The sequence below is a fragment of the Abramis brama genome (genome assembly GCF_963993115.1).
Source record: "Abramis brama genome assembly, chromosome: 22".
Taxonomy (NCBI): domain Eukaryota; kingdom Metazoa; phylum Chordata; class Actinopteri; order Cypriniformes; family Leuciscidae; genus Abramis; species Abramis brama.
The window spans coordinates 17406327-17422328 of record NC_139984.1 but is presented as its reverse complement, the minus strand read 5'-3'; the positions used below and the strand labels follow the sequence as shown (position 1 = coordinate 17422328).

The window sequence follows — 16002 nt, the reverse complement described above, 5'->3', positions numbered from 1 at the left end:
TGTTTGCTTTTGGGATAAGCTACCAACACATAATACTTTTTGGTCTTATTATTATTATAAAGATATTATTGCTAAAATAATTCTACTTTTGTGCTCCACAGCACAGGTGTTTCTAACTAAATAAAATATATATATTTGGATGAACTGACTGTCCCTTAGCACAATCAGTGATAAAAAGTGGTAAATGTGTCTTCAGATCAGTTAAGCGGTTCATAGAGTACACATAACCTTTACCAGCTCTTTGTAAGACAGAATTTATGAGTGCCTGAACATTACTTGTGGCAGTTAAAGGGGTAGTTCACCCAAAAATGAACATGCTATCATAATATACTCACCCTAATGGTGTTCCTTTCTTCTGTTGAACACAAAATAAGATATTTTAAATAATGTTGGTAACCAGACAGGTAACCTAGCCATTGACTTCCATAGTATTTTTCCCCCCATTATGGAAGTTAATGGCTACTCTGTCCACTGTTTGGTTACCAAATGAGTATATAGTAAAAGAATTTACATTTTTGTGCGAACTATCCCTTTAATGCTTTGAATTACCCAGGAGCTGAGAGCGCTCAAGCCCTGAGTACAGGAGAATGGAACAAAATAGCGTGCCAGCTCATTCTGCTTGAGGATTCTCAGCGGGAATCAACCGAGAACTTTATCAGATCAGTCGTGATGACTCAAACATACAGAAAAATGTTTTTATGTGCTCAAATTAACTGAGAGATCACATAAAATATTTATACTTTTAAAACGAACTAATGAAAGCAAAAAGGCACCTAAAAAAATAAATGAAAAAAAAAATCACTCTTTCTTTATACAGTCATATAAATTGTAACCTTAAATCTTTACAAGGATTAAAAAAGTATAATGCATCAACTTCTTTTAAAAGGAGGAAAACACAAGGAGGTATTCATAAAGTCGCTTCTCATGCATATTTATAACTTTGTTCTGTCAGAGCCCTGGAGGTTACTGTAAAAGACTCAACATATCCTAAAGCTCTGCAATCCTGATGACATAAAAAAGAATTAAGTGCACACACAAACACGCATGCACAGGCTTCTCAGAAAATGTGCCTGCCAATATAGTGCGCAACTCAGAACGAAATCCATAAAGAAATATATTTAATATAAGCTGTCTTTTTACATAAGCTATATCTCATTAGACTGTAACATCCCCACCACTCACTTATGATGAAGCGAGAAGACTTCTAATGCAAAATCGAACTCTGTGTAGCAGAGAGCAGCTGCTTTGCCTCTCAATGTCAACCGCTGTGTGCTGTCATGAGTGTTTCAGAGATTATAGGTGGAACAAACATATTTATTTGAGTCACGTGCACAGACAAGCGTAGAAAAGGGGAAAATGTAAACCTCACTGGATTTTATAAAAAAGTAGTATTTGATGTGTGAGAGCCTGAGCAGGTAATAACACACCAGGTGGACAGCATTGCAATTACTGCAGCAAAACACTGACAGCAATTACAGCTACATATACAGTACCAGCTGCTGCAACTCAATGGTGCTGAGCTGGCCTGCAAAGCAAGGAAAATGAAGAGTGTAATGATCAACAAATTAAAATGATCATGTTGCAGAAAACTGCAGTTCCATGAGCTTTCTTCCCTCTAATGATGCACACAAAAGCGCAATCACAGCTCTGTAGGAATAAAGAAAAACCTTACAGGTTTAAGACATCTGTTCTGGTTCAATAGTCTTAACATATAAGTACATGTTCAGATGGTGCATTGAGAGAGGTGTAAAAGTCTGAGAGCATATTGAAAATATACATTTTATGATGTGAAACAGTGGTTCTTAACTTTGTTTTACTTTAAGGCCCCCCTTTGTCCATTCTGTGCATATATAAGAAGTTTCAATGTAAATACGGGAAACATTATATGAGTATAAACACATGAGTATAAATTATATTATATTATATTATATTATATTATATTATATTATATTATATTATATTATATTAATTATATTATATTATATTATGAGGATAAAAACAAACCAGAAATTTTTACAAGTAATACATTTTTCATTGTTTCGTACGTGAAAGTCTTTTTTATGTATTTATTTAGCAAATGTCACCTTATAACACTTTTTTTTTCTTCTTTTTTTAAATGTATTTATAAATTTGATAAAAGTAAGATAGAAGCATTTTGATTAGTGATGGCAGATTTTTCGACCATACTGTATTTATAGCGAGACAAACTTCTGCAAGTCAAATTCCCGACATTTAGGGAAAGATTGCTAGGATCTGCACAAACTCAACCCCACAAAAGTTCTATTATAGTTATAAGGATAAAATGCTGGGTCTCCCGTTTCAAGTTTACGCTGCATGAGCAGCTTAATTCACTGCTACAGCGCCCGCGGTTCTCACATATTGCTCCATCGCTCCATCTTCCAGACGCTCACAAAAAAAGCTAACTGCACTTTCTTTAAATTTGAATTCATACAGCCTGGCCTTTTACTGGGCAAACCTGGAGGCGCCAGCACTACTGAACAGAACAAAAGAATATAATAGATCAATGTTTAGATATGAGGTATGGGTAGGGTCTACAGTGTTATTAGAGATGTAATTACAACAATTTATGACAGATTACATAATTACATGCAGGTATTTTTTTATAATATATAAATATAATTTTAAATATAAGTAAAAACATGTATGTACACAATAAGTGCAAATGATTAATTTAAATGTTAGTGCATAGTAGTTAGACACTTCATATAAAGTAGGTCTGCATATTTTATCTTGGTGAGAAAAATGCTTATATGAAAACCAGGAGTGCATACTGCACTCAAATTCATTTTTCACTCCGTTTCAGACTATATGATCAGTTTTGAACAGAATAACTTATTTAGTTCAAATGCACAGTGTTTTATGCAGAAAGCTAACTTTCATATAAAGGGAAGACTAAATGTGATGGCATCCATTCCATTCGAGGCAGTTTTATAGCACCGTCTAATCTAGGCCCAGTGAACCATGTCTAATGGGTCTGTCTTTAGCTCAGTATCGGCCTGCAGAAAGCCCTATTTCCAAAATATGATTATCCCAATTAGTCTGAGATTATGCCAGACTGCAGGATGTTAATGCATTTATTCTCCTCTACTATTGCTTCTTTCTTCCATTGAAGTACAAGATGCTCTTTGGATCATTCTCAAATGCGGTTAATGCAGCTCAGAGAGAACATAAATACAAAGACAAGAAATTCATGTTAATATTAACCCTCACTGTGTGTGTGTGTGTGTGTGTGTGTGTGTGTGTGTGTGTGTGTGTGTGTGTGTGTGTGTGTGTGTGTGTGTGTGTGTGTGTGTGTGTGTGTGTGTGTGTGTGTGTGTGTGTGTGTGTGTGTGTATGTATATATATATATATATATATATATATATATATATATATATATATATATATATATATATATATATATATATATATATATATATATGCATGCATTTATGTATAACCCAGGCTACATTATATAAGTGCATGTTTAATCCAGAGTTCATTCCCTACGGGGAAATGCCACACAAAAAATAAAAGGGAAACACAGAAGGAAAAACAAAGAAACAGAATGAGCGGTGGCCTTTAATTGAAGAGGAAGTAGAGCAGAAAAGAGGCTTGCCTCATTAGTTCTGCAGGACAGAGACATAGTGACAGGGGCTTCAACTCCCTCCTGATCTGCACTTAATTAGTTATTAATTATTACTCTTGTATGGTTAAAAGATTACATTCAAGTCCAGGAGTCTTGGGGTGACTGCTAAATTGTATTGTGCTATCTGACTACGGTGGGATTCTGGGACAAACAGTGAATCACGGCAGGACCGAATGTCTTAAATCCATAAAAATGTCATCTCAGTAAGGGTTATAAATAAGTAATTCTATGAAAATTGAACTTGACAAATGAACTCACTAGTCCTGTCTTTGACAGACACAGACATACCGTAGCAGCACGTGTGATGTCAAGATGATGTGCGATTTCTGCCATCTGGTGGACGCAACTGGCACAGAGTCAGCTTGTAGAAGACTACACTATCCGGACCCAAAATGCACATTTTCCCCATTTGCAGTGGTTTAAAAGAAGCCGTATATTCTGTCCAAATAACATTCTTTAAGTAAAATATGATAACTGCTAGTAAAGGGCTTGGGATCGTTTAGACATGACAACATAGAGACTATTTTAATCCACACAGGCGAAAAGGACGGTAAAGGAAGTTGATGATGGATTTAGTTATTAAATAGACCAATATAGATGCGTGACCTGAGAGCATGTGGCAGGTAGAAAATAGACAACTGCTTTCAACAATTCAGCAACAACATGCCAGCCTAAGAATATCAACAGTATTATGAAATGATTCGGTGTAAAATGTCAGCCCTGGATTGTGGTAAATGTTACCTTTGCTTTGCCATTAGTATTTTTAAAGCCACTGCCAATAGTTGCCAATTATCCTCTGTAATATAATCATCTGTGCGATGATCTGTCTGTCCCACAGTGAACAATCTTTAACCCAAAAGGGAAGACACAGACAGTCGACATTCTACACCCCCTTTATCAAAACACCAACTGTCCTGATCGCCAGTGCAAACACGTCCTGCCTCTCAAATTTCAAAACCATCCAAAAGCATCACTGGAAAACAACACAACATAAAATTTACAGGGAAATTAATAATGATTTATGATTGCAGTTTTAACACTTAACAATAAGATTTGATTCATTAACATTAATGAATACATTAAGCAATGCAATAGGTATTATGAACTAACATGTACAGCATTTATTTAAGTTTGATCATTTTTATATTTATAAAATGTTATATACATTTTTTATAGATTATTTTCTATGTATTATGATGCATTCATGTATTATATTACAAACACTGAACAACTTTATTATTAACATTAACAAAGATTTATAAATGCTGTAAAACATTGATTGCTCATTTTTAGTTCACGTTAATGCATTAACTACTGTAATGTTAATAACTGAGCCCTTAACGCTTAACGTTACCATTAACCGTAACCAAGATGAATAAATAATGTTGTAAAAATGGTTAGTTCTTTATTCCTATGATGAATTACTTTATGTTAATGAATTGAACCGTAAAGTGCTCCCACTGCAGCATTAAAACAAGTATGACTAGCAATGCGTCACTTACAAAAACACTTATACCAAGTATCATTTTTGACTGATATATTAATATGTCTGATCTGTTGTTGAAGGGACAGTCATGTGAAAAAGACCCAAGCACCATACCAGCAGGCCACCAGTGCCCTCCCAATGGCTTATAAAAGCAAATCACTTAATCCAAGTCGCACAGCTGGTGCAGACCCTACTTCAGTCTCTGCTTAACACTTGCTATTCTCTTCGGGTGACTCAGATACACACAACACAGGCCACAACAGACTCCATTACACCTCTAAAGTGACAACCAATAGACTAATAGGCCAAGAGGTACTGGCCCGGTTTCACAGACAGGGCTTAGACTAAGCAAGTATTAGGCCTTAGTTCAATTAGGACATTTAAGTAGCTTTTATAATCATGCCTTAGAAAAAAAACAACATTACTGGTGTGCATCTTGAGACAAAACAATGGCTTACAAAAACTGACATATTTTAAGATATATCAGTCCAAGTTGCTTTCAGTTAAAACAGCTCAAACATACATTTTAGTCTGGGACTAGGCTTAAGCCTTGCCTGCGAAACTGGGGGACTATGTATGCAGTAAGATAACCATGAAGATTGGTGGCAAAATGATGACCAGCTTTGATGGACTTTAAGATGGGTTGAAAGGAGTGTTGTAATTGTTAACTAAAACTAAAATGGTAAAACTTAACAGTAACATTATATTTACAATAACGTTATATTTAAATGCATTAGATAACATGGACTAAAAATGAAAAATCCTATTATCCATTTACTGATACATTATTCAGATTAAAAGTTGTATCTGTTAATATTGTTTAATGAACCTGAGCTAACATCAACTAACAATGAACAGTTGTATTTTTATTAACTAACATTAACAAAGATCAATAAATACTGTAACACACTGCTCATAGCTAATGTTAGATAATGCATTAACGAATGTTAATTAATGGGACATTGGGAAGTGTTACCAGTAAAACTATTATAAATTCATTCTCAGCATTTGCAAAAGCTGAAATAAAATAATATAAATATTAGCTGAAAAACGTAAGTTATTTGACAAGGCAACATTTTTCATTATCTTTCAGAAGCACATAAACTGACTAAAAAATAAAAGCTAATTCAAAATACTATTGATGGTTATGATAACACCACTGGTTGAAACACCAATAACTTATCAATGAAGAAAGCATATCTTTTGAAATAATGATCAACCCTGATTAATTTGGGAGGCACAATTTCTATCCAGCATCAATCATCGAGCTAATCATCATTCGTGAAGCTAATCCCAAACTACAAAGCAAGACTTGCACCCTCTCCGGCCCTTACCTGTACCTCATGCCAGTCTGGAAGGAGATGGACTCCTGTAGCGACACTCCATTGGTCCTCAGAAAGTCCTCCAGGTTTTTGAACTGGGCGGCCGCCCGCACCTCTCGCAGACTCCTAATCTCACCCAATTCCCCCCCACCCTGCCGCAAAGGGTACAGGCCCTGGTCAGACAGGTAGCGGTCGATGTCGCTCCGCATGCTTTCGCTGAAGGACAGGGACAGCATCTTGCTGCTGCTAATGCTGCTGCTCCTTCGCACGCTGTTCCCCGGCGGTCCATTCTTGGGGATCTGCAGGGGTTCGGAGGGGACACTGTGTTGGCGACTGATGCTGCGGCCGGTGTGCCCGACCCGCAACTCAGTCAGACTGCTTCTGTGAGTGCCAAACATGCCCTGCGTCCAGGTAACAGGGTCTCACAGACACAGGAGTGAAGCGAGCGGCATGACAGAGACCAGCAGACTGTTGCAGGTCAGAGCCTTTGCTTTAAATAGCGCCCGCCGCCCATGACAATCAACACCGTACTCAAACGTCCATGCACTGCATTCAGAGGTCACCCTCCCGGGCCCCTCTTCCCCTGTGGGACTCAAATACGATGACAAATTTAAACCGGACGATCTGTACAATAATTCAGGTGCTCACAAACTGGGACTTTAACTCTTCCATACACATGCGTGATCAAGCAACAGATATGAGTGGGCATTCAGGCATGCGTGAAGAATGTTTGCGCGAGGCCTGTCGCAGGTGCTCTGGAGAACCCGAATGCCAAATCTATCCAGCATCCAGTCTGTTAAATCTGCCTCCTAATGTATGACGGTCAAAAAATAGACTGGCACTGACTCAAACAAAGGCCAGAATCTTAAAAGCATACATGATGTACTTTTCTCTTGTAGTAAAGTCAGCACAAACAGAGGCCTAAATGTCAAATGCGTCTATATGGATATTTCTTCAACTTTAGGCACTTTTATGACCGTGGGGTTGATTTTTACAAAAATGTAACACATTTGAACTGTTTTCTTTTTTTTCTTTTTTTTTGCTTTATCAAGATCACATTAAAATGATCATGCCTTCATCGCTTATTTTTGGAATTTGTTTTATTTACAGATTTTATTTCTTTAGAATTTCTTTAAAACTATTAAAATCTGCCATAAAAATATAAATTATTATATGTTCAAAATTATTACAAGTAGTGAAATAAACAATCTATTTTAATATTTATTGTGTGAAAATAATTCATACCCATTTTTTAAAAGTTGATATAAATCATTTTAATTGTATTGCTGGCTTTCTGCTGTAGTGTCATTTCCACCACACAGAACAATTTTTGCCTCCATAAATGTTGTAACGTTACTAGTGCACTTGGTTTCCAAAGAGACAACACGGTAAGAGCATGATTGTGAGAAGACTAAAAAACAAAACAAAAAATCGGTACATTAAAAATGTCAAAGTTATAAAAAATAATCTCAGTCAAGCTGTAGTTAGCAAATTCCGCAAACATTTTTCAAAAAGTGTGAAAATGCATTCATTTCATTTTGTGTATTAATTATAATTATATCTATGAAATTAGCTTTAAAAAGAAAAAAGTCCGACAGAATGATGCTAAACACAATATTTAATTGTTGGAAATGACACTGTGGTGGTAAAAAAAAAAATAATATCTCAGAAAAAAAAAGAAAGTCTCATTGTTAGTTGACAAATGTGATAATCTAGAGAGTGTGTGAAAATTGTGTTTTAAAAGATTTAAAATCCACAGGGTCAAAAGTACTTATAGCAGAAGAAACACCCTTTTTTGTAGTCATATGTATACAGTACTGTGCAAATATCTTAGGCATGTTTGTATTTTTACCCCCCAAAAAATGGCCACTTATTTATAACTTTTGCTGTAGAGGAAAAATTGCTTTTGTCTTTATCATTTTTGTATGCACAAGGAGTCTGACAACATCCAGTATGATCCACACTGAGATCTGATCTCACCATCATCGAGTCTGTCTTGGATTACATGAAGAAACGGGAAACTATTTCTTCATGTTATCCCAGATAGACACGATGATCAGATCTCTGTGTGGATCATACCGGCTGTTGTCAGACTCCTTGTGCATACAAAAATCTCACGGGATTATTACACTGAAAAAAATGATTCGTTGAATTTAATAAAAAAAAATGATGGTAAGTGGTTGCACACAATTGATTTTAGCTACATTTAAACAAATGCATTAAGCTGAACTAAAATTGATTAAGTTCAACTTAATGCATTTGTTTAAATGTAGCTAAAATCAATTGTGTGCAACCACTTACCATAAAAACAATTATTAAATTCAACGAATCATTTTTTTCAATGTACAATTAAAGGCAAAAGGAATGTTTGGAAATGTAAACTGATATTTCCTACTGACACACTTTTGTGTGTCAGTCACACTTTTCACATTTGGGTGAAAATATTATTGTGCCTAAGCACAGTACTGAATATAGTATATATATATATATATATATATATATATATATATATATATATATATATATATATATAAAACAGGTTAAGTGGTCTGATGCTGCTTATCTTTGGCTTTGATTAACATTCAACTAATTACAGATCTAAATATTTATAAGATGGTGTGCAATTCTCATAAGTCATGCTGAAAATAGTCACTGATCAAACAATACCAAAACTGACTGGTTATGATGAATGACAACGTAAATCCATTTCCAGGATCCCTTGTGCAAAGAACTGTATCCCTAGAACATATTTTAATAATTGACTCAACAAACTTCCACGTAACATTAAAAATAGATGGTTTCTTGCAAGTAATTTTGACAGTTAAATTAAGTGCAGGACATTTCATCAGAATCAACACCGGTCACAAAATGCCTTTAGTGTCACTGAGCACAGGACTGCATCTATGGGCCATGTATACAATCATGCTTGTTCAGATCGAATCATCTGAATTTCTAGCCCCGTGAAGAGTCACTTCTGCTCCAAAACGACTCCTCTTCCATCATAAAAGTAGCATCAGGCTCTACATATCACCAAATATATCAAGAAAGAGATATAAAATCTACACACAGTCCACCACATCTATACATTACAGCCTCTGCTCATTCTCCACAGCTTAGTTTATCTTTCTACCACGCAAATCTTATATCTTCTCTACAGAGGACAAAAAGTGACTCAGTATGAGGCAAACCTGCCTTGTTTACTCTCATAACTAAAACATCATGGTGCAGTAGCTGACAGCAGACCAAGACAGTATGTGGATCTAAACCCTGCTCTGTTTCCACATCATACTGATGCCTCTAACCTGCGAGCAGACTGTGGGCATGAGCAGGATCACCATGCAACATCACCTCAAGCGGGACCCATGTTCAGCTAAAGTACCAGACTTGTACTTACCCGGTTCCTCGGAGGGCGAGTCACGTATGGATTTTGCACTACACTGCTCATCTGACAACTTAATGGTGGTCCACACTAAAAAAGACTGTCGTTTTCCTCCTTAAACCGAGTGTCTTTCTAACATGAGCCTTAACAATTAGTGAACAGAAAAAAAAAAGCTCCACCCCTCAAAAACATCAGACACCACCCACTTTGGCAAATGTCACAGTGAATGTTTTGGGCACCTATCACAGCGCGAGAATGCTCTGCAAACATGAATTATTCAGGACAACTTTTGCTCTAAAAGGCTTTGATGTTGTAGCACAAGAAAGTGTACTAAAAGCCATTTTTGCTTGTTCTCGGTTTCATTCGAGTATAAAATTTAAATGCACAACCCAGCTATCCCAAGCAAAATGAAGAACAAGAAAAAGCATATTACCTTGTTCAAGGTAGGGGGGGGGGGGGGGGGGGGGGGGGTGTGTCTTTTTTTTATGTACACATGGGAAAGTTCGGCACACATAGGATAAACTCTTAATAAGGTGCAGCAATTATTTAATAACGAAAATGTCAACTCAAAAAAGTGATCTGTGGCTGTGCAAATGTCACTACTTGTTTTCAAGTGCACATATTCTGCATTAGATAATGACGACAATGGATTCAGGAACATAGGGATGCGAATTACATGCTGAAGAGAGAGATAGAGAGAGAAAGGTTGAGATTATGTATTCGAGTGGAAGTCAAACCCAGCAGACCGTAAACTTGTTCATACAGTAGATGGTGGTGAGTGCTGTACTCAGCTGCCCATTGCAACAGGAAACACATTAGCTTTTAACGTGTAAGCACAGTAGCTTATTTGCACTTGTGTTAATTACAGTTCTCCATACCGAGCAACTTTGAGATTGCTGCAAACGTTGCCGTTTCCTTCATTTCCCTGTGACTAAACACTCCAGGCGTGCCTTATAACAGTAGAATCTATTATTTAGTATACACCATTTGCCTGTGATGTCACATCCATTCTAAATATATAACTCATTTCATAGGCCAGTACGAGTCTGCGTTCCTCCTTTCAGACTGTCTCTTTTGTGAAACACTACAGATAATTGGTAAGCAAAGTGAAGTGTTCCTCCAAAATGACTCAGCAGGGCTCATTATGAAATAGTTAAACTACCCTGGCTTTGTGTAATATGTTCATGTCAGGAATGGTTAAACTGAGACAGCTACAGATAAAGCTACAGAATCACTACAACAAGATGAAAACGGATAATCATCGTGCAGAATGCTGGTGATGAATAGTGAGGGAACTATTAGCTTTTCAGATTCTGTTAGAATAATAATACAGTATTTTGTACACACATTTCCTAAAGCAAAGCACAGATATGATCTAAGCCTAATGTTTTGGGGTCAGTAAGATTTATGAATGTTTTTGAGGTTGCGTTTATTTGATTAAAAATTACAGTAAAAAAAGTAATATTGTGAAATATTGTGAAATATTACAATTTAAAATAACTTTTATTATTTTAATATATTTTAAAATGTAAATTATCCGTGAATTTTCACATGATCCTTCAGAAAATATTGTAATATGCTGATTTGTTGCTCAAGAAACAGTTATTATCATCAATATTGAAAAATGTTGTGCTGCTTAATATTTTTGTGGAAACAATGGTAAAAACAATTCAGAACTCTTTGATGAACAGAAAGTTCAAAAGATCTGCTTTAAAAAAAAAAAAAATCTTACTGACACCAAACTTTTAAACAGTAATTTATATACTTTTTCCAAGTATATACTGTATGCTTAAATGTCAATCAATTTAGCAATAATGTCTCTGTGGTTAAAAATATAGTTTCTCTGACTGAAGCAAAAAAAAAAAAAACTTTCATGCCATTTTAGAGCAAATATAAACACATACACTGAATACCAAATATAAACAAACTACAAAATACTAAGATGTATTTTTTAAACTACATCACCCAGTCCTACAAATGGTTAAAAGCCTTTGCTGTTAACACAAAAGTTTTATGTTAGAAAGTTAAGAGTTACTGATTTTACAATCCCCACTCCTTGTCCTTGAGCAAGGCACTTAACTCCAGGATACTCCAGGGGGACCATCTCTTCATTTTACTGTACTGTATAGAGTTATGGATAAAAGCATTTTATGTAATCTTGTGGAGACGTGGCTATATTTACACATGAAGGGCAGAGGTACAGTACCTGTAAAACTGCAGCTGCCTCTTTGGACTCCCACGAGCTCTACAGCAACAACAGCGTGAAAGACAAAGGACGAGTGTTAGCAGTTTGACTTTTTAAACTTAATTTAGTGGAGGCAAGAATAATATAATATACAGCTCATTAGTTATGTATTGGTCATTTAGGGCTTTTCATTTATCAATGAACTATTCAATTTCTTTGGGTAAATGAATTGTCTGTGCTCACGTATAAGGGGATCCAGTCTGCCGTGTGGAGAGACGAGCAGGAGAATCTGTGTTTGGTTCAGGGTACATGGAGCCGTGAGGGAGGAGAGACCAGCTGACAGCTCTCACTCAGACTCTCAGCTTCTGTACACAACAGAGAGAAAATACCAATCAGCAATGTAATGTAATAATTAAATAATTACAATAACCACATGCCATTGAAAATTGCTTCTGGACAAGATAGAAATGTTTTGGTTGTGCAACAAATAAACAGGCTATCAAAAATGTGATACTGGCAAAAAAAATGTGATACAGTGTAAGGCCAGTAGGTGGTGCCATCTAGGCGCACACACACACACACACTTACTCTGAAAATCAAGGCTAAATTGAACTTATTTCTCTTAGCTGGTTAACCTAGATATCCTCTGCCTGTATGGATCTGTAGGATTCTGCTTCTAAGTCAAACTAAACGTGATGTTATACTTGACATTTTTGTTGTTCTTAAAATATTAACATTAGCAACAATAGAGAAAAGACAGCAGGGTTAAAATGAATCAGAATACTCAAATTATCAAATTTTAAAAAGGACTATACCTAATAGTACCCAGGGTTGTAACAGCAAAGTCAGCCTTAATTACAGTAAGATGCAAGTCAGTATTGTTTGGAAACAAATGTGGCTTTTTAGTTATTAAAACATATATTAACCATTAATTAAAGACAAAATTTTGTTCAGTAACTTTAGTAAATTTTAGATTTTTTTTTATTTCAAGGGAAGAAAGGATCCAAATTAAGTTAAAGGGATGCTTCACCCAAAAAAAATGACATTTCTGTCATCATTTACTCCCCCTTATGTTGTTTCAAACCTGTATGAATTTCTTCTGCTGAACACAAAAGAAGATATTTTAAAGAATATGAGTAACCAAACAGTTAATGGGCCACATTGACTTCCATAATTTATCTAAAACATCCAATAGTTCACACAAAATAAACAATATGTGTGCCTGTAATGCTTTTTAAAAATTTGGGGATTAAAGACTGGAACAAGAACATATCACTGCAAACGGAACTTTTGATCAATGTAACTTAAAACAATAATGCCAAATAATAACATAAGGCATCAAACTGTAATAACCCCTGTGTGTTGTTTCCAGTATGAGTGAACTCCCATAATTATTGAACAAGCATGAATCTGCTGTTGAAAGCCTGATGAGTCCACCTGCTGTCTGCTCTCACCACATGGCCAACTGGCACGTCTCCAGCCTGGCAGAATTTCACCAGCAGTACATTATAAACTGCAGAGATAAAACATTCAGGTAAGAGAAATGAGAGAAAGTGTATGGTCGACACTTTACACAGCACAGTTTGGCACATGAGTAGCTACTGATGCTACTGCAGAGCAATATACCACTTCAGCAGAAAGAGGGGAAGAAAGAGACCATGGGGTGATATACACTTATAGACTGTATTAGCGCCCGCCCACTTTCCCTATAGAGAGTTTGTACTTCTGGAAGTCGACTGTTTTGTGTCCTGTGGTCTGTGTTGTGTTGAATCTCACTTTATAGGCTATAAAGTATAATACTCAGAAAGAACAAATAAACTAGAGTAAAGCTGTGTTTAGGGCAGGAAATATTGCATAGTCTAGCACTAAAGTTAATATTTACACAAGTAGTGCTGTTGTATTTCAATGGTTACAATGTTCCCAAAGAAAAGCTGCTCAATAGAAATTAGGATCACACCTAAACCAACCTCCTGAAACATACACCGACAATTAGGAACATTTAATCAGTCTTACGACTCTTGTATCGGAATACGTCTCATTTTAGGACACCCAAACCTTTAATCTGATGGCTTAATCTTTGGTTTTGGATGTCCATGTGATAAAGAGACAACAGCTACAATCTGGCCCTCGATCTGTTTACTGAGGTGTCCTCTGAGCGGCCAGGTGGCGTGATCTAGCAATCACCCTGCATGACCTGACCACACCGCAACGGACCATGAAAACTGCTGCAACACACAAACACATGAAGTCATCCGCACAGAGAGAAGGAGAAACTATGCACGGCACAGACTATACATGATGCTAGGCTTATTGATTGCCCTTTAACTAGAATCTAGTTACTTGATGACTACAGAACATTATGAACTATTGTATGTTCAACACAACCTAAAGAGTCAAAGGCAATAAATATCAATGTTCATAATCATTATATATAGCTAGTTGGAATTTGACATGCCAAAAGACCTGGGCCCGTATTCATAAAGATTCTAAGAATCCTCTCAGAAAACTCTTAATTTAGCTTAAAAACTTTTACGTAGGAGTCTTAGCTTAAGAGCAATTCGGGACTGATCTGAGAGCAACTCTGAGTAAGGAAAAGACAAAAACTTTTATCTTAGTAAGAAGGCGGGGTTGACCCCGTTGCTATGTATGACACTATCTTTTGACGACTGTGATTGGTTGGTTGTCCAAGAAGGGGAAAAAAGTGATTTTAAGTATAGGGTCTATTCTAAGCCTTCACTTTGAAATTACATGCGTCATTTTTCCTATTTGACCGTTCTCACACACACACATTATATATATAAATCCTTATTTTATTAACCATGCTGTTAATTTCCTATAAGGTATTTGCTTGGCTTAGAATGATAAAAATTGTTCCACTCTTTCCAAATACACTGATTGTTGGCATGTCTGTTTAAGTGGTGGTTTGAATGTTGGTTTTAATGTATCAAACATGGAATTTTCCCAGTTGCCAAATATCGTAATGTAGTGATTACTTTCATTTCGGGCGCTATGGCATTTCTGCGCTGTGACACAATCTTTTGACGACTGTGATTGGTTGGTTGACCAAGAAGGAAAAAAAAGAGTGATTTTAAGTATAGGGTCTATTCTAAGCCTTCACTTTGAAATTACATGCGTAATTTTTCCTATTTGACCACACACACACACACACACACACACACACACACATTATATATGTGTATATAAATCTTTTTTTTTTTTTTTTTTTTTTCATGCTGTTCATTTCCTATAAGGTATTTGATTGCTTAGAATGATAAAAATTGTTCCACTCTTTCCAATTACACTGATTACTGGCATGTCTATTTAAGTGGTGGTTTGAATGTTGGTTTTAATGTATCAAACATGGAATTTTTCCAGTTGCCAAATATCGTAATGTAGTGATTACTTTCATTTCTGGCACTATGGCATTTCTGCGCTGTGTTGGAGATGTTAGCGTGTCTCTAATAAGATCAGTCACAAACATGATCCCTGCACGATCTAATATATAGCTTCTTATTAACTCACTGTTATCCATCGTCTGCAACACATTTCTTCTCCTTCTTCGTCTTTCTGTCATTTTCTCCTCTGCTAAAGAAACTCTTAAGCCTCTTAAAAGTCCTCATCCGTGCTCCTAACAATTTTGAACTTAAGACCTCTTTTAAGGGTTAAGATGCTTTCTGAATTACTTTTTTCTTTACTAGGATTTTTTCTTCAATTTTAAGAGTAAACGCCCACATTTCTAAGAATTTTCTTAGAATTTTGTCACTAGGAGCTACACTTTGCATTAAGATTCTTTATGAATACGGGCCCTGATATCTTTTATTAATATATAAATATTTTATTACTATAAAATTATGGGGGTCATTAAGATTTTTTAAAGAAATTAATAATTTTATACAGCAAGGACACATTAAATTGATAAAAAAGGCAGAAAAGACATTTATAATCTTACAAAAGATTTCTAATTCAATTAGGTGTTGCTCT

General features: G+C 35.9%; 1 protein-coding gene across 4 annotated transcripts in view; it reads right to left on the bottom strand.

Moving 5' to 3' along the window:
* The window catches only part of kcnab2b (potassium voltage-gated channel subfamily A regulatory beta subunit 2b), a 69225-nt gene that overhangs the window by 39485 nt on the left and 13738 nt on the right, over window positions 1-16002 (bottom strand). For 3 of the 4 annotated variants that reach the window (XM_084100002.1, XM_084100003.1, XM_084100001.1), the window contains 2 exons: window positions 12265-12386; window positions 12043-12081 (listed from right to left, as the gene is read on the bottom strand). In XM_084100002.1, the coding sequence (XP_083956128.1) occupies window positions 12043-12081; window positions 12265-12332 (107 nt within the window). In that variant the 5' untranslated portion in view covers window positions 12333-12386. Of the gene's footprint in view, window positions 1-6469; window positions 6757-9851; window positions 9991-12042; window positions 12082-12264; window positions 12387-16002 lie in introns of those variants that run through there. The other variant, XM_084099999.1, reaches the window with a different exon arrangement.